This window comes from Squalius cephalus (genome assembly GCF_949319135.1).
Source record: "Squalius cephalus genome assembly, chromosome: 10".
NCBI classification, from domain to species: domain Eukaryota; kingdom Metazoa; phylum Chordata; class Actinopteri; order Cypriniformes; family Leuciscidae; genus Squalius; species Squalius cephalus.
In genome coordinates, this window is record NC_137131.1 from 34,049,631 (window position 1) to 34,073,749 (window position 24,119).

Consider the following 24,119-nt stretch of genomic DNA (forward strand, 5'->3'; position numbering starts at 1 on the left):
CATTTTTCATCGATAATAAATTTTGCTCCAAATAACCTTTGATGGGCACATACTGGTCTGAACATGTTGTTTCAGCGCATATGTTCGTGAGATGATTCTGCAACACTACATAGTGTACATAAATATGCTTTACATATGTACTGCAGTGTCCACCTGTTGTTTTGGAGGGGAGGGGACAATGACACCTTCAGCGTGATATTGCTCAAGATGACGAGGGGTGGCATGGCTGTCGACCATATGACTTTTGTTTGTTTACAAATTCACTGTGCTGAGGTTGTGAAATCTGTCATCTTGAACTGCCTATGCACACCAACCATCTGATCTCTCTTCTAGAACCATACAGACGAATGTTGGTGGCAAGCGTCCATCAGCACTACATCAGGGGTGAAGGACAATGGAGCCTAAAACAGTTTATGTGGTACACAACTCACCCCTTGCTCAATTGTCCTAATAATCCTCCTGACCTGCCATGTTGTTGTGCAGTCAGGGAATGTCTGGATGTCTACATGCCAACAGCTATCACATGGGTCTTGTTTGGCCTGACTTTATGATTCGCCTACACATTTCTACTGCAGATGGAGAGTTTGGAAAGGGAGGGGGTCGTGTTGCTAAGTTTGGCATGTGACTTGTTCTTTAGTGGGTTGTGTTGGAGGGCAGCATGTTTTTTCGAATCAAGCCGCACAAACAAGTGGTGGGAGCAATCTTGTCACAGCCGCCTCACAGATCAAGTGTCACAGGCAGCTGGACACTATATAAGCCCTGAGTGCTTTCTGCCTCGACAGATCAAATAAGCCTCATTAAAGGAAGAAGCAACCAGAAAAGCTCAAGCTCAACCAAAAGGCAAAGCAGTGAAGGTTATAAGGACTTTACCTCAAACAACAGAAATGGACATCAGAACGGGTCAAATAGTCCGGGCTCCGAGTCCCATGGAGAGCCTAGAGAAGCAGCTGAGCTGCCCCATCTGCCTGGACATGTTCACAAAGCCAGTTGTCATTCTACCATGCCAGCATAATCTGTGCCGCGGCTGCGCCAGTGACCTTTACGACTCCAAAAACCCATACCACTACTCTGGAGGTATCTTCAGATGCCCTACCTGCCGCTTTGAGGTGGTTCTGGACCGCCACGGTGTCTATGGTCTTCAGAGGAACCTTCTGGTGGAGAACATCATTGACATCTACAAGCAGCAGTTGGAGAAAGGAGGTAATGCCCTTGAACCCCCATTGAAAACCAAAGAAACAAAAGAGCCTATGTGCGAGGTACACGAAGATGAAAAAATTAACATCTACTGCTTATCCTGCCAGACACCCACCTGCTCCATGTGCAAGGTATTCGGTCAGCACAAGGACTGTGAGGTTTCCACTCTAAAAGTTGTTTATGAAGCACAGAAGTCTGAACTTCAAAATGCAATCGACCTTCTAGGTGCCAGCAACAGCTGCCTAAAGGCGATGTTAACGCAGATGGAGGAAAACAGCAAAATGGTGGAAGCAAACAGCCAAGTGCAGAAGCAGAAGCTTGGGGAGAAGTTTGACCTACTCTATGCCATCCTAGAAGACCGCAAGACCCAACTCCTAGAGAAGATCGCTCAAGAACAGGATGAGAAGGTAGCTGTGGTGCGATCTCTAGTTCAGCAGTACAATGAACACCTGCAGGCCAGCATCAAGCTGATGGATAAAGCCTCCCAGACAATAGACAACAGCAATACAGCAGAGTTCCTCATCGCTGCTAAGCAGCTTATCACTGAAGCCAAGGATACATCCAAAAACTCACAACTAGAGAGGCCAGAGCCAGGCTTTGAGAGTATGGACCACTTCACGCTCTTCACTGAAGACGCAGAGGTCATGCTTGCAAAACTGGACTTTGGAGTCAGTGGCGATGATGATGAGGAAAATGAAGAGGAAGAGGAAGAGGAAGAGGAAGAAGAGGAATAAGCAATGATAGACTTTAGAAAAAAGACTTTGTGGGGAAAAAGAGATGACAGCAGATACAAACCTCAGTCATAAGGACAATAATCTAGCTGCTTTTGATAACTGTGAGACAAGGGAAGTGCAATCTTAAAGCAGTTTTAGTACAAATTGTACAAATTGCACCATTTGTAATGTCTTTTCCACTTGATTTTTGTACTTTTTTTATTTATATGGATGTTAATATTTAATTATGTTTTTTTATATTTTTATTAGAATGTAGAAGTTTATGTTTTGTTTGCTAAATTAAAGCTAGAATACATGCTGTAGAATACAGCTCTGCCAATTTACTTTAGAGTGTCATGTGAGATCCAAATGTTTGAATACTTGAAATATTAAATGCACTTGACTGATGAACTGCAATGTAATGTCCATTTTCATTGGATAATTTGGTGGAAATAAAAGGACTTACAAGAAAAAGTGTCACTTATTTAAATTATTCATTTGTTGAAGTGCACACACCTTCAGATGACCTTAAAATTCTTAACATTTTACCCCTTTTAACTGTGTGTGGCTATATCTGCATTCTCTCCAACCTATCCTTGTGAGGCATTGAGCTACACAGTTGGAGTGGGTGGTTATTTTAGCTTGGTGAGAATGAGAGAAGCCACATGACTCCAGGAATAGACTCACAGTAGGATGCAGGCCTCATGTTTCCAACCCTGACAATTACAGCTGCTGGTAGGCATGTTTGACAAAGTTATGGGCCAGAGGTTAACACTGACTCTTCTATCAACCACAGAAACAGTTGCTATGGCCCTAAAACAAACCCTAACAGAGGATTTGAATAACAATGTTGTACATGTCAAGCAACCAGTAAACAGTCATTCAAATGAATGCTATTCAAGGTTATATATAAGCTAGCTTTAGAGAGTGAACAATACCTTATTTTATCAGGATTTGCAAAAACTATAACGATTTTACAGAAACACCATCAACACTGGTCCTTGAAAAAATAAACTAAATATTAAATTAAATTACTATTAAATTTCCCTTAAAAATAAAAGCACTGAGACTGGAGAGATAAACCATGCCAACACATCTACACAGCATTTAGATGTTAAACTTAACTATTGCTTGTCAATCAATCATTTAAATGACAAAGGCAATACTGCAAACCTTTCCACATAACTCTTTTTTTAATTGTTCTTTTTATTTTATTAATGATTATTAAAATGTAGTTGTACTCTACATTTAAATATTCAAACTTTAATTCACAATATTTGTCAAAATATATAAAAAAAATTTTTTTCAATACATGTTTTGTAGAACCAGTCAAACTAATCTAAACATACATGTCATTCTTCTACTCGTACCTGGCTATGAACCCAGTGCCCTGTGGGCAAGATCCAGCATGCTGAACTACAATATGAGGACTGGCTTACCCCATCGGCTTACTCAGCATACTTTAATATGTCCAATAACAAATTCAGACTCAAATCTTTACATTTAACTATCACAGAGTACTTTTTTGTAGAGACATATAGAAAACAAAAACTTAAGCGACAATAACAATTATGTGCCCATTTAAGAGAAAAATGTGGTATTGAACAAAAGAATCAGCTGTTTACAGGGTTGACCTGTTGATTTAAAATTCTCAAAGAATGTTGGTCTGAGCTGTTGTGAATAGTATCATGCATGTCTGTCATGTATATTTATCTGTTTAGTTTGAGGCTCAGCTTTCCTGTTTCTAAAATGCTGGAGCTGAAGTCCACACTGGCACGGGATGAAGTGTGTGCATGTTTCAATACCTTCTTGGTTCAGAAACAAATTTTTGATGTTCCTCCAAGATTTGCCATAAAGAAATGAATAATTCATTCATTCAACTATAATTTTTAAGTACTATTCTATTTATAATTGTAGTTTATTTATTAAATTCTATTTCTAATTATAATCTTTTTTTAAGTAATATAAATATACCTTATTTTCCATTAGGAAATGAGCCACAGACAATACTTTAACTTCAGCATAAAACAATTTTGCCCACATTAAAGTGATTTCTATTATGGCTCCGTTTACAGCTTTCCTTTTACTGTGTCAGTCTCATACTTTTCCATTTAACCACATTTATTCTTGAGAAACTCCTTAGATCGTTTTAGTTCCCACTTTACAGCTCATCAGTGAAACACTCAACCAGTGTGTGCAAAGATCCATTTGGTACATTTGAAAAGTCACTGAAAGCTCAGCAATGCTTCCCTAAATAAGAGCAGGACTTCCCCTAGCCATCACCTAAAGCAAGGGCAGTGCATAGGAGCTAATTTTAGAGTATTGAATCAGCCTGCCCTTAGTCTAGACCCAATGCACTAAAGGGCAACTCTCATTCAACCTCCTACCCTACAGCATGAATTAGGACAAATCTTTTACCTGAACCACAGCCCTAGAGATGGGCTTTTCTGTTGATCACTAAGATAGAGACAGTTCCAGACCAGGGAATGCATTGTTTAGCTATTAAATTCCAGGAGAGAATCTGCTGTGTCATTTTGCACAAGACATGAAACATTACTAAATGCGCTGTGGTGTGTAAAATTATCCCAGATTCATTTTTAGCCACCTCAGACATTGCCTGTAGATGGGCGTACAGTAAATAGAAACTTTCACTCTGTCATCTTGCCATATGCCTCATAAGCTCTACTGTAATGTGAAAGTCAAAAGGTTGAACATGGCAGGTGGCAAATTCTATCCTTGCAGTTTTCCCAATGTAAGAAATGCATTTACTGTATGTACAAGGAAAAGTGATGTTGTGCTGAATATCAACATGTCTGTCATTCGGCTTTTATACTGTACAAAAGATCATTATACAAGTTATTCATATACAGTAACTTTTATTTCAGACAAAAACTGGCCAGTTAGTTTATATACTATAAGGTTTTCATGGTACCAAAATTCCAGTAGTCAGTACCAATAACAGTAACATTTTCATTTTAGGGTGAAAAATATCACTGTATCCCTTTAAATACAGTTGTAAATCCAGAAACATTACAGTGCACTGAGCAGCATGAAAAACAAAACTTGTATTCAAATTGTATGGGTTTTAAACAAAAAACAATGAATCTCTTGTTCCCTTTCAGTTGGTCATGTTTGACGTCATGTTGGAACATCACCGACGTATTGGTATGTTCCGACGTGACGTCTCCATTCCTTCCTTCAGGGATTGAGGGTGTTACGACCACTTGGCTCATACAGTGATCGCAACATGAAAGGGGAGACCACACCGATCGCTACATTTAACAAAGAGTGTTTATTTAACAAAAATAGAAGTGTATCAGTAAATGTAATGGTTAACCAAAAGTGTAGTGTTCATCAGTAGAATGAAACAGGTGGTGAGAGGAGGTAAGTGCGAGGAGCGAGGCAGCCACCAGCCGCACGGACCAACGGCCCGAAGAGGAAAGAGACCCGCGAGCTCCCGGAAGGCCTCTTTTAACAGGTCATCCATTAACCTTCAACAACGGCCAGCCTACAGCTCCACCTGTAGTACTAAAACAGACAGACAGACGGCAACCATAAAACACAGACAAACAACAAGCTGCCCAGCAGCACGGCAAAGCCGGTCATGACATCACCCCCCCCCCCCCCCCCCTTGATGACAGAGACCCATTTTAATGGGACTCTGAAAAAACCATCAAGTTCCCACAATAGCCATAACAAAATTATACAGAATCAAAAAAATGAATAAACCAATTTAACTAACACTCACACACAGGAAAGACTAATTCATTCATACCACCTTCCCCAAGTGCACCTTATTCCTAACAGGACAACTGGACCAACAGTGACCATTCTCACCCACGCCACCCTTACCACATTCTGCAACCAGCAAATCCCGGTACCATGGACAGCTATTTAAGGCAAGCATAACAGACACAGATTGCGCGGGAAAAACAGACACCATAAAACTGACTCATCCGGGGCGCGAGAGAGTGCATCAGCTAACACATTCTCCACGCCGCGGATGTGCCGAATAACTAAACGAAAAGGTTGCAAAAATAGTGCCCAACGTTAGAGGCGTTGGTTGGTGGAATTCTTTAGTGACTGGAGGAAAGTGAGGGGATTATGGTCCGAATAAACCACAATTGGATGTAAACCCCCACCCACATAAACCTCAAAGTGTTGAAGTGCCCAAATTAACGCCAAAGCCTCCTTCTCGATAACGGAGTAATTAAACTGGTGTTTGTTGAATTTGCGCGAAAAATAACAAACAGGTTTGTCAACCCCATTTTCATCGCTCTGCAAAAGAACGGCACCCGCCCCAACCTGACTCGCGTCAACCTGCAGCTGGAATGGCTGATCCAATTTGGGTGCAGCCAAGACCGGCGCCGAACTCAATAACAGCTTGGCATTTTGAAATGCCTGATGACACTCGGCCGACCAAACAAACTTAGCTGTGCCCTTCAATAAATTGGTCAGCGGAGAAACTACCGTAGAAAAGTTACAACAAAAACTACGGTAATAACCGATCATACCCAAAAAGCGCATCAATTCTTTCTTTGTGGCCGGCAGGGGAAAGTTCTCTATGGCCACGGCCTTCGCATTTACTGGCCGCACCTTACCTTGGCCCACCACCTTACCTAAATAAACGACAGTGGCCTGGGCAAACTCACATTTAGCAAGATTAACAGTAAGAGTTGCTGCCACCAACCTCTGGAACAGTGCACGAATACGTGCCAGATGGTCACCCCACGTATCTGCGTAACAGACCACGTCGTCTAAATAAACGGCACATCCCTCCAACCCAGCAACTACCCTATTCATGAGACGCTGAAAGGTTGAGGGGGCGTTCCGAAGGCCAAAACTCATCCTAGAATAAGAGTACAACCCAGAAGACGTAACAAATGCAGACACCTCCTGCGCTCTCGGTGTTAATGGTTTCAACAAATCAAATTTACTAACGTACCGTGCACTCCCAACCTGGTCCACACAATCCTCAATACGAGGTAATGGAAAGGAATCGGGCTTTGTCAATGCATTAACCTTCCTATAATCTATACAAAACCTATATGTTTGATCCGATTTTTTAACCAACAAACACGGTGATGCCCAGCTGGAATAGGATGGTTTGGCCAGACCGTTATCGAGAAGATATTGAACACTGGCCTCCATACTTTTACGCTTCTCTAGAGGCAGTCGATAAAACCTCTGCTTAACCGGGCGGGCTCCCTGTGTGTCAATATCATGCTCGATTAAACTTGTACAGGTCGGAGTGTCAGAAAATAAAGACGAAAATTCAGAAATTAAAAACTTTAACTCATCGTGCTGTTCCCCGTTCCCCACTTAAATGCCCCAACATACTATCCAGTTTAGCCAGCTTCTGCGTGTTATTCAAGCACCCATGTAAAACTGCATCGTCTGGAAACTGCAGCACGGGAATTATGGGAAGTGTTCCCGGTTCCAGCTGACCTAATCTATGCAGCCTAACACTGAATTATAGAAGTCTATAATGTATTATGTGAATGCTATGTCAAAGAGATGTGTCTTTAATCTGGCTTTGAACTGACTGAGTGTGTCTGCTTCCCGGACAATGTTAGTAAGATTGTTCCAAAGTTTTGGTGCTAAATAGGAGAAGGATCTACCGCCAGCAGTCAATTTTGATATTCTAGGTATTATCAACTGGCCGGAATTTTGAGATTGCAATAGACGTGAAGGACTATAATGCGTTAAGAGCTCGCTCAAGTACTGCGGAGCTAAACCATTTAGTGCTTTGTAAGTCATCAGCAATATTTCATCAAAAAAAGTCCCAATTCTGTTGGACTTTCTGTTGTATAAAAGTTTGTTTGTATATTTATTTATTTATTTATTACAGAACTAAAGAAGCTTTGATCTGTCAATGTAAAAATATAAACAAACAAACAAAAAATAGTAAAAAATAAAATAAAACAAAAAGGCTAATGTTTAACCAACTGTTTATTATAGAAGAAATTGAACCAGAAAGAATCAACAAGATAAAAGTAAAGGATACAATACAACTAATAATCTCTCCTCACATAACAATTATTTTAATCTGCCAGAAAAAAAACAAAAAACAAAAAACATTCATTTATATTTCAAGCATGGAAAGGGTGGAGCTTTCTCTGCATTTCATTTGAAAAACTAGACATGTGATTAACACTGCCATACCTCTGACTATTCTCACATTATCTGCCTCATCCTGAGAGACTTGGCAAGAGCAGCTACGTGTCTGCATGCAAGGTAAACTAAATCTTCATTACCTTTTATGAAACTAAGTGTAAAGTCTGATTTTTAAATAATTAATTAAATAATTTGAATAGGTTTAATGTTAAGTCAATTCCTCTTGCTGCTATTGAGGCTAGCAATGTGAAGAGTTTATGCATGTTGTCACTGTGATTATACAATACTTTCTAACAACTGCATCAGGTATCTGTCCGACTTTATTCATTTCCTGGGTTTAATTACTTATACACTGTGGCTGAAATCATTATGATCTCATCATGAATACTGTATCTGAGGAGCCATGGCAACCAATGCACTATGAATTAGAATGACACCAGTTCCACATTTACACACAGTAGTGGTGTTATTGGGCCATCATCGATATTTAATGAAATGCATCCATCACTTTATTTTAAAGGTAATGCAGTTGTTGTGTTAGTACTAATTTTATTAATCAGTAGTTAATGCCTCTTTCATATTGGAATTCACAAACTTGATTTGAATTACTGATGTTACAGATGTTTACAGACTAATCTATGCTGAATTATTTTGAAGATGTGTTAAGAGACCTTTTAAATGTACCTTTATTTAAAGTAGCTGCCTAGACTTGGGAATGAAAAGGGTCACACCCAGTGGATGGATCCTTGATTATAATGACTGTGGTGCTTCATATGAATTTGTATGTCCAGGTAGCCTATATTGAAAACCTGTTATCTCTCTAGAGGATAAAGAGGTAGAATGATGAAAGAGTCACATTATCCTTAGACTTCTTGTAGCCTTGTACTTGAGTAATTTTTTTCTGTTATTTAGTAAAAAATACAAAAACCAACTAAGCTCTGATTATGGATAAGAAGTTGGACCTGTCCAGGCTATCAGAAGAGGAGGCCAAACATGTGTGGGACGTCATTCAGAGAGACTTCGTCCTCAGGAAGAAGGAAGAGGAGAGGCTTGGGTGAGAACTTTAAATTGCATGATTACCACTTACCACTTATCCAGCTAACAGGGAACGTTCTCAGAACCTTGGCTAATGTTCTGGCAAGATTCTCTCAAAGTTATGAACAAAATTTCTTTCAGTATCATTAATAGAATAGAATGTTTTTTAACTGTCCCTTTTGAACATTCAGAGAACATTCAAAAATAACATTTTCTTAACTAAATGGGAATGTTAGTAAAATGTTCTTAAAACATATTTTTGTTAGCAAATCTTACATTTACATTGGTAAATTTGTTAACGTTTGTGATCTGTCAGTGGAGCCAACCAGCACATTGTGTATTGTGAGGTCTATCCATAATGCATAATTTCTTCCATATTTCTCTATATATCATACACACCAGAAAAACAAGTTTATGAGAAAGGGCATAAAGTTTGAAAGGACACTATTGTAAAGACATCATGGTGATCATGGTATAGTCACAAGGCCTGATCACACCATTCCACTGGGTGGGAAAACATGATGCCCCAGAGCTCTATTCTCTTTTCACAAGGAGGTCTCTGTTTGCCTATTGAATTCTTATTTGCTTGAGTTGGAAGATTATGTTCTTTTCTATTTCCTGGCAAGGACAGTTATTTAGTGTATGTCTTGAATTCAAGTTGAATTCTTGATATGACTATTTTACGACATCCATTATGTGTTCTAGTGCTGAATTATTCTATTATCATTATAGTGAAAAATTCAGTGCAGTTTAGAAAGGATTCCATTTCAAATGTTCACTGACACTAATAAACTCTATGAGTTTTTAAATTTATAAAAATAGACATGCACTGATATTACATTTCTGGCAGAGTTGATAATCTGATCATTGTTATAGTAATGTTGGATAAACAATAATTCTATATTGTTTTGTTTAAATCATAAATGGAAAACTATAAACTATAAATGTAAAATCAGTAATTTTAAATGTTGCCAATTTGGTGATTATTAATTTTTCACTGTACACATATCACACTAATAATTTACAATCCATGTTAAACATAATTTTTTAGCAAATCATTTGCTGATAAATATTTAACATGTTTTTTTAATTATTAGTGTGTAGCTGTGTACAGTGAAAGAGTAGCCACTTCTCATTAGCATAAGCTTGACAAAATTGATAAACTTCTCTTGAGGACCGTTAATAGGCAGGGAAACGTCTCAGGCTACGACTGTAACCATAGTTCCCTGAGAAGGGAACGAGACACTGCATGATTGCGTCTGAAGCACATATGTCAACTAGTCCAATGGTGAGAGTGACCATCACGGGCGGGTGACGTCACGACCAGGAAAGGGTAAAATCACTCAGTCGTAACCTGAGACGTTCTCTTTCGAGGGAACTCGCGCTGCATCGATGATGCTTTGGGAACAATAATACCCAAACGCCGTACTTACAATTGCCTGTATGAGAAACTTTTGGCAACTAAGTCATAAGCACCTGAGACCCTGGGGCAGTGTCCAGGTATAGGTCATATACCTCTATAGGTATAGCGTATAGGTCTATAGATAAAATATAGTAGCCTAGGTCAGAAACTATTCTGAAACTAATTCGAGAGGCTCAAAGGGAGCCACAGATAGGCCCTCCAGGGCTATAGCCAGGTCCCAAGCCGGAACCCGGGTTCGAGTTACAGGCCTCAGCCTCAGAGTACCACAAAGGAAACGGATAATCAGGGGGTCTCTACCCAACGATGCATTACCCACAGGGGCGTGGTAAGCCGCTATGACCGCCACATACACCTTTAGGGTGGATGGAGATAACCCTGCTGAATAGCGATCTTGTAATAACTCAAGCACTGTACCAACCTGGCAGTTAACCAGATCCCATTGATGCTGATGACACCAAGAAGTAAAAACTTTCCACTTTCCAGAGCTGGAGCTCTGGAGTGTAAGATGATCTCTACAACCTCAGTTGAGAGACCAGCATCAATGAGTTGGGCCCCCTCAGAGGCCAAACTCACAGATTCCAAATCTTTGGGCGGGTGTGAAGGATTGTGCCCCCCTCCTGAGACAGAAGGTCTCTCCTGACCGGAATCTCCAAGGGAGAGTCTTCGAGGAGATATGAAGAGTTTGGTTCCAAAATGCGATAAACGCCATTTTGAAAAAAAATTGAGTTTCCGCAAAAATCAGTATTGTATAGGGTCGGTATTGAAAAGTCAATTTTAAATTTTTTACGTAAAATGTGATATCCGCCGTGTTATTCTGTCATGTTTTCTCACTTTCTTTCCAAACCGCGACAAACGCCAGTCTCCTTTCTCTGCAGAATGCGATAAATCCGCTCAACCAATCACAGCGCACCATTCCACGCATTGTAAACAGTAACGGCGGCGCTCTGAATACACCCGGCATCCTAGTTTTTCCTATCTACTTTGTACTTTTTGATCAACAATCAAACAAAATATTTTATAATTTTGACGGCATTGATGAACCTGTGGTGGTTTCTGCGGTAGGGAAGAAACGTATAAGCCATCGAAATCTAATCATTTACGTGAGGAGATTAAGAAGACGAGGCACGCGAGAGGAGGAAAAATGCCGGCTGTTGCTTGTTCTCACACGACAGCATCAAACTTCTGTCACGCTGACACGTTGACCCCAGGGGATCTTTTGAAAAACTTTCAGTTGTTTTACTCAAAGTCAACGAAAACCGAGCAGGACCAAGCTATTTTACAGATGATCGCCGTCAAAAAAGTTCAGGAGGTATTTCCTAGCGATGGCTGATTGAATGTATTTTTAGTCCAGTGCCTGTAATAAGATATTGACCGAGTTCAGAGGCTGTCATATGTGGATAAACTTATTTTGTTGTGTATTTTCAACAGTTTCAATATGAAAAATAACTTTTATATTGATTCAATGGATTAATTGCATTTTGAAAAAAAAGTGTCATGGATTTATTGCATTTTGGGGAAAAAATTATCAGTTTTTATAATAACTAGATGTACCGCATGGCGGTACAAAATATGACCGCCGCTCAGGCCTGCACTGGCTTTCCACAAAAATAAATGACGTGGAGCAATTTGGCTGTATTGCGTGTTTATGTATATAAGTTGTATATTTTAAAAGACTGTCTGGAGTATTCCTGTGGATCATGGATAATTTAGAGTTTTGTAATTATTTGCCATTACTATTTAAGTTTTATATCAAAAGTCATTAGTTTAGACACTTAACATCCATAATGTGAAAACGTCACATCCATAACAGTGGTTTTCCCTACATAATGTATTACAAAAATGAGTTTCAAAAACACACTTATTGTGTTCAAGCCATAGACTGTAAAAAATAGGTTCAAGCAAGTCTTTTTCATGCTACATCGGCAATTTGTTTAATAATTCACAGAGTTTGTAGGACACTTGTAAAGTGTGTGTATTTCATGTTATGTCCATAACGCTGATGATATGTATTAATAGTGTGTGTCTGTGTGTGTGTGTGTGTGTGCGTGTATGTATGCGTGCGTACATGTGTGTGCGCGTGTGTTTGTTTGTGTGTGTGTGTGTGTCTGTGCATGTGGATTTGTATGTGTGTGTGTCTGTGCGTGTGGATGTCAGTGTGTGTGCATGCTTGCGTTTGTTTGTATTCCTGCATGTGTGTGTGTGACAGTATCATCCTAAACCACTAACCCTTCGCTCAACACCACCATCTACAGGCCGATGAGTGTACAGTCACTAAATGTGCACATAAATTAATTTATTTTATACCCCCCCATGTATGAAATTCTACAAAACTTAGCATACCCCCAGATGATGTCAAGTTAATCATACACATGAAATATGGTGCAGTTCTGAACATCTCAACTGAAGATAGGGGCGATTAAAGCAGAATAATATTGCATTTAAATTTTTTATGGGAGGGGCGCAAATCACAAATGAGTGATTATGGGCTAGGTTGATGTGGGCCCTTAAGATCAACATACCATAAAAATGTCTTCATCCTCGGTGCCACGGTTCAGGTAGTTATTTAGGAAAAACTGCATTTTTTGGGTTTGGGGGGGCCCAGCGCGGGGGGGGGAGTGGCCCCCGGGGACCAAACTAAATTTTTCCGTAAAAGACTAGTGGGGCTACATGCCCACCAAATTTCATGTTCCCCGGTGTTTCGGTGTCCCTGGTATCGTTGACGAAAAATTCAGATGACGAAAAAAAAAAAAAAAAAAAAACTTTGACAATCGATTATGGGCTAGGTTGATGTGGGCCCTTAAGACTAACATACCATAAAAATTTCTTCATTCTCGGTGCCACGGTTCAGGTAGTTATTTAGGAAAAACTGCATTTTTTGGGTTTGGGGGGGGCCAGCGCAGGGGGGGGGTTGGGGGGGACCAAACAAAATTTTTCCGTAAAAGTCTAGTAGACCAACATACCATAAAAATGTCTTCATCCTCGGTGCCACGGTTCAGGTAGTTATTTAGGAAAAACTGCATTTTTTGGGTTTGGGGGGGGCCAGCGCAGGGGGGGAGTGGCCCCCGGGGACCAAACGAAATTTTTCCGTAAAAGTCTAGTAGACCAACATACCATAAAAATGTCTTCATCCTCGGTGCCACGGTTCAGGTAGTTATTTAGGAAAAACTGCATTTTTTGGGTTTGGGGGGGCCCAGCGCGGGGGAGGGAGTGGCCCCCGGGGACCAAACGAAATTTTTCCGTAAAAGTCTAGTGGGGCTACAAGCCCACCAAATTTCATGTTCCCCGGTGTTTCGGTGTCCCTGGTATCGTTGACGAAAAATTCACGGGGGGCCCAGCGCGCGGGGGGGGGTGGGGAAGAGTGTCCCCCGGGGACCAAACGAAATTTTTCCGTAAAATCTATAGTGGGGCTACATGCCCACCAAATTTCATGTTCCCCGGTGTTTCCGTGTCCCTGGTATCGTTGACGAAAAATTCACGGGGGGCCCAGCGCAGGGGGGGAGTGGACCCCGGGGACCAAACTAAATTTTTCTGTAAAAGTCTAGTAGACCAACATACCATAAAAAAATTCTTCATCCTCGGTGCCACGGTTCAGGTAGTTATTTAGGAAAAACTGCATTTTTTGGGGTTTGGGGGGCCCAGCGCGGGGGGGGAGTGGCCCCCGGGGACCAAACGAAATTTTTCCGCATAAGTCTAGTGGGGCTACATGCCCACCAAATTTCATTTTCCACGGTGTTTCGGTGTCCCTGGTATCGTTGACGAAAAATTCACGGGGGCCCCAGCGCGGGGGGGGGAGTGGCCCCCGGGGACCAAACGAAATTTTTCCGTAAAAGTCTAGTAGACCAACATACCATAAAAAATTCTTCATCCTCGGTGCCACGGTTCAGGTAGTTATTTAGGAAAAACTGCTTTTCTTTGGGTTTGGGGGGGCCCAGCGCGGGGGGGGAGTGGCCCCCGAGGACCAAACGAAATTTTTCCGTACAAGTCTAGTGGGGCTACATGCCCACCAAATTTCATGTTCCCCGGTGCTTCGGTGTCCCTGGTATCGTTGACGAAAAATTTACGGGGGCCCCAGCGCGGGGGGGGGGGAAGTGGCCCCCGGGGACCAAACGAAATTTTTCCGTAAAAGTCTAGTAGGCCAACATACCATAAAAATTTCTTCATCCTCGGTGCCACGGTTCAGGTAGTTATTTAGGAAAAACTGCATTTTTTGGGGTTTGGGGGGGCCCAGCGCGGGGGGGGGAGTGGCCCCCGGGGACCAAACGAAATTTTTCCGTAGAAGTCTAGTGGGGCTACATGCCCACCAAATTTCATGTTCCCCGGTGCTTCGGTGTCCCTGGTATCGTTGACGAAAAATTTACGGGGGCCCCAGCGCGGGGGGGGAAGTGGCCCCCGGGGACCAAACGAAATTTTTCCGTAAAAGTCTATTAGACCAACATACCATAAAAATTTCTTCATCCTCGGTGCCACGGTTCAGGTAGTTATTTAGGAAAAACTGCATTTTTTGGGGTTTGGGGGGGGCCCAGCTCGGGGGGGGGGAGTGGCCCCCGGGGACCAAACGAAATTTTTCCTTAGAAGTCTAGTGGGGCTACATGCCCACCAAATTTCATGTTCCCCGGTGCTTCGGTGTCCCTGGTATCGTTGACGAAAAATTTACGGGGGCCCCAGCGCGGGGGGGAAGTGGCCCCCGGGGACCAAACGAAATTTTTCCGTAAAAGTCTATTAGACCAACATACCATAAAAATTTCTTCATCCTCGGTGCCACGGTTCAGGTAGTTATTTAGGAAAAACTGCATTTTTTGGGGTTTGGGGGGGCCCAGCTCGGGGGGGGGAGTGGCCCCCGGGGACCAAACGAAATTTTTCCTTAGAAGTCTAGTGAGGCTACATGCCCACCAAATTTCATGTTCCCCGGTGCTTCGGTGTCCCTGGTATCGTTGACGAAAAATTTACGGGGGCCCCAGCGCGGGGGGGGAAGTGGCCCCCGGGGACCAAACGAAATTTTTCCGTAAAAGTCTTTTAGACCAACATACCATAAAAATTTCTTCATCCTCGGTGCCACGGTTCAGGTAGTTATTTAGGAAAAACTGCATTTTTTGGGGTTTGGGGGGGCCCAGCTCGGGGGGGGAGTGGCCCCCGGGGACCAAACGAAATTTTTCCTTAGAAGTCTAGTGGGGCTACATGCCCACCAAATTTCATGTTCCCCGATGCTTCGGTGTCCCTGGTATCGTTGACGAAAAATTCAGTAAGGTGACGAAAAAAAAAAAAAAAAAACAAACTTTGACAATCCCTATATGACCGCTTTCGCTAGCTATGCTAGCGGCGGTCATAAATATTTGAAAATCAAAATCTGGATTTGAATTTGTTTTGTTATTATAACCTAAAGATGCTATGTGAAAGTTTGAAACAGAAAATAGTGGTTCCCCTTCAGGGACTACCGCTGCGTGTAATCGCAGTGGGAACGCCTCCAGCGTAGTGCGTCTGAAGCATGAATGAAATCAGTCCAATGGCGAGACGGAACGTGTTAGGCGGGTTGTCTGTGAATTTTTTATATAACTTTTCGTGTAAAGAATGATACAATTTAGCGGGTAGAAGTTTGATACGGTTAGACTTTGTGTGAGAGCACTTTGTGGACTACAACTCTCGACGCGTTTGAAACGTCAACACCACTAGCACACGGACTAGCTCACGGATCCCGCTAAACATGGCTGTGTCTTTGGTGCACTTCACCGCCTTCTTTCAGGGAGAGGACAAAATCGTTGAAGTTGGTGAAAACCACGGGTAAGTCAACTTTATGGGGTGACGTCACATAGGCGACATGTAGTCTTTCTCGTTATGTCTTTTCCACAACTGCTAGCCGAAGAATCATACCATATACTGTCAAACTCGTAACATGAAAAGTTATATAAAAAATTCACAGACAACATATGTTCACATTCATGGCACAATTCAAACGGGACCAGAAAATAATTATTTTCTTCCATTCACTTGCATTGACGGTTTTTCAACTTTGAGGTCCAGCGGGGTTTTGCGGAAGGGGCGGGACTTACCAGCTCTATAAAGCACCCCTGAATCACAAGCGAGACAGCTTCTGTTACTTCAGCAGCGCTCTGTGTGAATCTATGTCCCTGGTGTTTTTTTGTCTGTCTTAGAATTTGCTAGGCAGGAGTTTTCACCCAAACTGTTGAGTCTTAACTAGCTAAAAAGCAGATCTCGCGCTGGCTGAGGCAGCGCGTAGATCCGCAATTTATTTATAATGTGGAGGAAACTGAGCTCAAGGAGTTTCCCTTTCTCTCTTATTCCTATTATCACAACTAAAATGTGTGTTTTCAAGCTATGATTCTTTTTGTATTCAAATATGAATATTCAGCCTGTAATTCAGACTATGAAATACTTTGTTACTGGCTGTATTTAAATTTGAGAAATCTAAAAAAGCTATATAAAATACTATGCACTTTCTAAAACCCATGTTTATGGTGAGGGCACACACCGAGTGCTTCGTGCCCTTTCTAAAATCGATGTTTATGGTTTTATTTAATTTGGAGAAATTAAATGAAATATCTTTCTGGCCTTTTAACCGCATAAAATACTATACAGTTTCTAAAATCCATGCTTATGGTAAGGGCACGCGCCGAGTGCTTCGTGCCCTTTCTAATATCAGTACATATGATAAAACGGATCTGAGGACTGTTATTATCTCTAAGTAGGCCAAGGAGCCCTGACACTAGTAGTGTAGGGCTTCTGAGGGTACACCCCTCCTTGGGGAAGATGGTTTCCACCTTATTATATGGTGCCCGTCTCCCCTCGGTGCCCTCAGGGGGGTCGTTCTGCCAACCCCGCCTTCATGCCGGGGCGCAGAAGGTCCCAGCGAGTTTTTACCCGAGGGTTGCTCGCTCCCTCCGAGGAGGGCTCTAGAGTAGTCAGGCCAGTTGTTCCCTGCCGGTGCGCCGCTTCAGGGCACTGTGCCTGCTGTTCAAAATACACCCCACCGTGGGGAAGACGGTTTCCACCTCATTATACGGTGCCCGTCTCCACTTGGTGCCCTTAGGGGGCCGGTCTGCCAACCCCGCCTTCATGCCAGGGCGTAGATGGCCTCAGCGAGCGTTTCCCGAGGGGCGCTCGCTCCCTCTGACGAGGAGTCTAGAGCAGTTAGACCAGTTGTTCCCTGCCGGTGCGCCGTTACAGGGCACTGTGTTTGCAGCTTGACATATTCCAGAGGCCAGCCTCGAGAGGCTGGCACCCTAGTAGATTTTCCGATTTTAGATCTGCGTCTTTTAAATCGCACTGTAGGGAAGCTGAAGTTCAAGATGCTCACTCTCAAATAGATTGTGTCACAAATCAGGTCCGAGGACTGGTTCGTCACGATAGATCTGTAGGACGCCTACTTCCATGTGTCTATTCTTCCTCAACACAGGAAGTTCCTGAGGTTCGCTTTCGGGGGCGAAGCGTACCAATATCGGGTTCTTCCGTTCGGCCTAGCATTGTCACCCCTGAACGTTCACGAAGTGTATGGATGCAGCTATAGCCCCTCTAAGGCTGCAGGGCATCCGCATTCTGAATTATATCGACGATTGGTTAATTCTAGCTCAATCGGAACAACAGGCAGTTCAGCATTGAGTTGTCGTTCTTGCTCACATCAAGAGATTGGGGTTGAGGCTCAACGCCAAAAAGAGTGTGCTTTCTCCATTACAGAGAACCACTTTTCTCGTTGTAGTGTGGGATTCGACGACGATGCAGGCACAATTGTCACCTGTGCGTATTGCTTCGATTCTCGCCGCAGTAGATCAGGTCAAGCTAGGCCAGTCATTCACTGTGAAACAGTTCCAGAAACTGTTAGGTCTCATGGCAGCTGCGTCCAACGTGATACCTTTTTGGCCTCTTGCACATGAGACCGCTACAGTGGTGGCTCAGAACCAAGGGATTCTCCCCGAGGGGAAATCTGTTCCGCGCGATCATGAGTTTGCGACGGTGTCATCGCGCCCTGATCATGTGGAAAGATCCTTGGTTTCTGTCCCAAGGTCCTGTGTTGGGAGCTCCTTGTCGTCGCGTAATGCTAACGACGGATGCCTCTCTCACGGGTTGGGGGGCGATCATGAGTGGTCGCCCAGCTCAGGGTCTGTGGCAGGACCATCATCGTCTATGGCACATACATTTTCTAGAGATGTTGGCAGTGTTTCTGTCTCTGAAACACTTTTTCCCAGACCTAAGGGGCCACCATGTTCTTGTCCGAACAGACAACACATCGGTGGTCTCTTATATCAACCATCAGGGGGGTCTGCGTTCTCGCCCGCTTTACAAACTGGCACGTCAGATCCTTCTATGGTCCCAAGGGAAAATTCTTTCGCTGAGAGCTATTTATCTCCCGGGGTATTTAAATCAGGAGGCAGACATCCTGTCGAGGCAGGGGCCGAGGCCCGGGGAATGGAGACTTCACCCCGAGGTGGTGGAGCTCCTATGGGAACATTTCGGTCGTGCCGAGGTCGACCTTTTTGCTTCCCGAGAGACATCACACTGTCCACTGTGGTTCTCTCTCAGCCATCCAGCCCCACTGGGGTTGGACGCTATGGTACAGCCGTGGCCGAGGTCACGTCTGTCCGCATTTCCCCCGATCGCTCTGCTTCCGGGAGTTCTGGAGAGGGTTCGCCGGGACGGGCTCAGTCTTCTGCTAATAGCCCCGTTCTGGCCGGCCCGAGTATGGTTTGCGGACCTAGTGTCCCTCCTCGACGGCTCTCCCCTGGAGATTCCGATCAGGAGGGACCTACTCTCTCAGGCGAGTGGGTCGATCCTTCACCCCCGCCCAGAGCTATGGAGACTATGGGCTTGGCCTCTGAGGGGGCTCAGCTCATAGAATCCGGTCTCTCGACTGAGGTCGTTGAGACCATTCTCCAATCCAGAGCTCCCGCTACGAGGAAGTTATATGCCGCGAGGTGGAAACTTTTCACCTCTTGGTGTGGAGAGCGCCAACAGGACCCAGTTAACTGCCCGGTTGGTACAGTGCTGGAGTTCCTGCAGGACCGTCTCTCCACGGGGTTATCCCACTCCACACTGAAGGTGTACGTGGCGGCCCTGGCTGCTTACCACGCTCCTTCGAGTGGAGTTTCTCTTGGGAGACACCCACTTATATCTCGCTTCCTTCGTGGCACTTTGAGGCTGAGGCCAGCAGTACGCACGAGGGTGCCATCATGGGACTTGGCCATCGTCCTAGAGGGTCTCTCCCTAGCTCCTTTCGAGCCCCTTGGAGTGGTTTCCGAGAAGTTCCTTACTCTCAAAACTATTTTTCTGCTTGCTATTTCGTCTCTCAAAAGGATTGGAGACATTCAAGCACTCTCGGTTGCTCCCTCGTGCCTGGAATTCTCACCTGGCATGGCTAAGGCCTTCCTCTATCCTAGGCCAGGTTATGTTCCAAAGGTTCCAACTTCTGTAGTTAGACCTGTCATACTGGAGGCTTTTTGTCCTCCTCCGTTTCTGATGTCGGACCAGGAGAAACTTAATTTGCTCTGCCCAGTGCGGGCTCTAGATGCTTATGTCCACAGAGCTGCCCTGTGGAGGAAGTCTGAACAGCTGTTCGTTTGTTTTGGGCTGCCCAACAAGGGGTGCCCGGCATCTAAGCAAAGGATGAACAAGTGGGTGGTCGAGGCCATCTCACTTGCTTACGAGTCGGCCAGTCAGCCTTCACCTTTGGCTGTACGGGCTCACTCCACCCGGAGTATGGCTGCTTCTAAAGCTCTCCTTTCAGGAGTTTCTCTTCAGGATGTTTGTGATGCGGCAGGCTGGTCCTCACCGCACACATTCGTCAGATTTTATTGTCTCGATTTTAGCTCCACTCCTGGGGCGCAAGTTCTTTCGTCAGCCTGTGCGCCTTAATTACACACGACGGAGACTTGCTCGCATGGGGACGTGGGTATTGCGTTCCCACTGCGATTACACGCAGCGGTAGTCCCTGAAGGGGAACGTCCCGGGTTACGTATGTAACCCTAGTTCCCCGAAGGGACGGACGCTGCGTGTCCTGCCATGCTCCCGACATCCCCTTGGATCGCTTGCTTCAGTAACATCAGAAGCTGTCTCGCTTGTGATTCAGGGGTGCTTTAAAGTTTCCTGGTCGATGACGTCACCCGCCTACTACGTTCCGTCTCGCCATTGGACTGATTTCATTCATGCTTCAGACGCACTACGCTGGAGGCGTTCCCACTGCGATTACACGCAGCGTCCGTCCCTTCGGGGAACTAGGGTTACATACGTAACCCGGGACGTTTTCATCTTGCCACATTCTTGGTAAAGAAAACACATTTTTACTCAAATTAATCAAAATGGATTTATCGCGTTTTGGAACCAAACTCTTCATATATAAGGTCCCCAGGGGGGCTGGATGTGTGAGGGAAAACCAAAGTGGACAGTGTGTTGTGTGCTGCGACGCAAACAGATCCACTTCTGCTTGGCCGTAAACTTCCCATAAATACTCCACCACCTCGGGGTGGAGTCTCCAATCCCTTGGTCTCAGCCCCTGCCTGGACAGGATGTCTGCTCCTATATTCTGGCAGCCTGGGATATACACTACCCTCAGGGAGAGTATCTTCCCTAGGGACCTCATGAGGATCTGGTGCGTCAGTTTGCATAGTGGACGTGACCACAGACCCCCCTGATGATTTATGTAAGAGACCACCGATGTGTTGTCTGACCGGACAAGCACATGATGGCCCCTCAGGTCTGGGAGGAAATGTCTCAAAGCATTGAAGACCGCCATCATCTCCAGGCAATTTAAGTGGCACAAAATATGATGACGGCCTTCCATTACCGCTCCCCAGCCAGTGAGGGAAGCATCTGTCGAGAACTCAATGTCAAAGAGCAACTCAATGTCAAAGAGCTCCTAACACTGGACCCTTGGATTGGAACCAAGGTTTCCTCCATATAACCAAGGTGCGGAGACACCACCGCGTACGAACACCACTCCGCATACGAAGTGGGTTTCCCCTCGGGGAAAACCCTCTGGTCCTGAGCTGCAAAGGTCTCATGTACAGCAGGCCAAAAGGTATCACATTGGATGCCGCTGCCATGAGGCCTAACAGTCTCTCAAACTGTTTCACAGTGCCGTGACTGGCCGAGCTTTAACTCTTTCGTGGCTGTGAGGATAGCAGCTACACGAGCGGGAGATAGGACGGCTCGCATTGTGACTGAATCCCAGGCCACACCAAGGAAAGTGGTTATCTGTAGTGGAGAAAGCACACTCTTCATGGCATTGAGTCTCAACCCCATTTCTGCATGTGTGCGAGGACGACATCCCGATGCCGAACCGCCCACTGCTCTGATTGTGCTAGAATCAGCCAGTCGTCTATATAGTTCAGAATGCGTATGCCCTGCAGCCTGAGCGGGGCCAGAGCTGCAACTACACACTTTTTGAACGTGCGGGGTGATAGCGCTAGACCGAATGGAAGCACCCGATATTGGTATTCTTTGCCCCCGAAAGAAAACCTCAGGAACTTCCTGTGCTGAGGGAGGATGGAGACATGGAAGTATGCAACTTTTAGATCTATCGTGACAAACCAGTCCTTGGACCTGATTTGAGTACAACCTGTTTGAGTGTCAGCATCTTGAACTTGAGTTTCTTGACTGTACGATTCAACTGACGAATATCTAGTACAGGACGCAACTCCCCAACCTTTTTTGTAACAATGAAGTAGCGGCTATAAAGTACACCTGCTCTATAGATTCCTTCGCTAACAGAGCTTTCACCTCTTGCTCCATTACCAGAGCCTGCTCAGGATGCACTAACGTGAGCAACTCCTTGTTGTAGCGTGGCAGACGAGAACCGAACTGGATTCTGTATCCTCTTTCTACTATCTGCTGGACCCACTGAGATATGTTTGGCAGATTATTCCATTCTCTCAGATAATCTACTAAGGGTACCAGCCTCTTGAGACTGGCCTCTGGTATAACTGGAACAGCCTCTTTGGTGGCCTGAAGCATACTGGCAGGAACCGACCGAACTGACAGTTTTTGCAAGTTTGACGCAGCATCGAATTGACACTGAGCCATGTGCTCACGCCCAGCAGCCCCAGGGAGTTGGGTACGGAGAGGGAGATATTTTTTAAATGCCTCAGATTGTCTTTTGGCCTCCTGAAACCTCTTGACGACCGTATTCACAGAGTCACGAAGAGGCCAGGAGGCGTTAACTGGGCATCTAATAAAAAGGCTCTGTCTTTGTCCTTTATTTTGGCCAGGTTTAGCCAAAGGGGCATCTCAGTGGCCACCAGGGCTGCCATAGACAGGCCTATTGCTCTGGCGGTCTCCTTGGTGGCCCTGAGAGACAGATATGTGGCCCGACGCAGTTCTCAAACTTCGTCGGGTCCTACACCCACGCGCTTATCAAAATCCCCCAGCAGATCAGCCTGATATGCCTGTAACACTGCCATTGTACTGTATGTAGGCATCCGTATATGATTTACCCACTAAATTAGATGTAGATTTGAGTGGCTTAGTGGGAAGCACCGGTGCCTTCAGGGACGATGCTGAACCAGGGGACAGATAGCTAGCTAGCGTCTTTTCAGCCCTGGGCATCGCCTCATATTCTTTCAGCCCCCTTATCGGAATATACATGGACTTGGGGGCTGAAAAGACGGGATGAATATGGCTTGTTCCACGATCTAGACAGTTCACTGTGTAGCAGTGGGGATTTCTTTAAGACTGCAAGGGAAGCTCGGCTTCCCCTATAATGTCAAAAAAATTAATGGTCAAATATGTACTATTGTGTTAACATTTTATTGACTAAAAATGCGTTAGAAAACGTGAATCTCAAAGACGAGTTCGTTCAGAATCAGCTACATACAGCAGGTCGGCTGACTCGATTTCCTTCTCATACATTCCCGTAGCGTCACAGAGAGTGCATTTCCCTGTTGAAGCACAGCGTCCATTGACTTCAACGGGGCTGCTCTGAACAGTTTTTTTCAGCGCTTCGAAACTAGACGGTCATTGGATAAATGCTGCGATTATGTCCCGCCCACGGACGCTCAGCGTCTCTGGGGGTGAATGAGGAGTGGGCTGGCCCGGACTCCGGGCTTCCGCGTGATGATTGGAGGGGCTGCATCTCCTTTTGATTGACAGCGATTTCATACAATAAAAAGTCGCTGCCGCTGAAGCTATTGGAGCTCAGTCCCATCGCGGATTTTCAAGTGATAGTCAAAAGATAAACTGCTGCTACCTCTTTCTTGGTATTTGCTTGTCGAAATTGCTAGCCATTTTTCATAATACATTTCACACAATTATACATTTATACCTTTATTATATTATTACTTATCCTATTATATTTTTTATAATATTAGTAGTAATAATTAAAACAATAATTATTAAAATAATTAAAAATAGCCTATATATTATTAGTAGTAGTATTATTATACTTTATTATATTATTATTTATACCTTTATTATATTATTACATTTATACAATTATACCTAACTCTGCTGGCCATTGAGAGGACACTGGTCAAGTCACTGGAAAAGACGCCTAGTTGGAACGATATAGGGTCACAGAGCATTTTCTTGAAAAGGAACGTTGGGCAGAATTTACGTATAAATAAATGGACAATTTTTATGATGTAGGCCAAAAATGAGCTTCCCCTCTTTGAAAGACCAGCAGCCGCCACTGCTGTGTA

The 24,119-nt window shown here is 44.2% G+C and overlaps 2 protein-coding genes across 3 annotated transcripts in view; both read left to right on the forward strand.

Annotated features, from left to right (window-relative positions):
* The first annotated feature begins 673 nt into the window (after positions 1-673).
* trim63a (tripartite motif containing 63a) lies at positions 674-2,381 on the forward strand. The gene has a single exon (XM_079883754.1). The coding sequence runs from the start codon at positions 885-887 to the stop codon at positions 1,926-1,928; it is 1,044 nt and encodes a 347-aa protein (XP_079739880.1). The 5' UTR covers positions 674-884; the 3' UTR covers positions 1,929-2,381.
* A 5,684-nt stretch (positions 2,382-8,065) lies between these two features.
* mlpha (melanophilin a) overlaps positions 8,066-24,119 on the forward strand; it is a 31,652-nt gene continuing 15,598 nt past the window's right edge. The window contains exons 1-2 of one of the 2 annotated variants that reach the window (XM_079883387.1): positions 8,066-8,144; positions 8,937-9,078. In XM_079883387.1, the coding sequence (XP_079739513.1) occupies positions 8,969-9,078 (110 nt within the window). In that variant the 5' untranslated portion in view covers positions 8,066-8,144; positions 8,937-8,968. The remainder of the gene's footprint in view (positions 8,145-8,936; positions 9,079-24,119) is intronic. The other variant, XM_079883386.1, reaches the window with a different exon arrangement.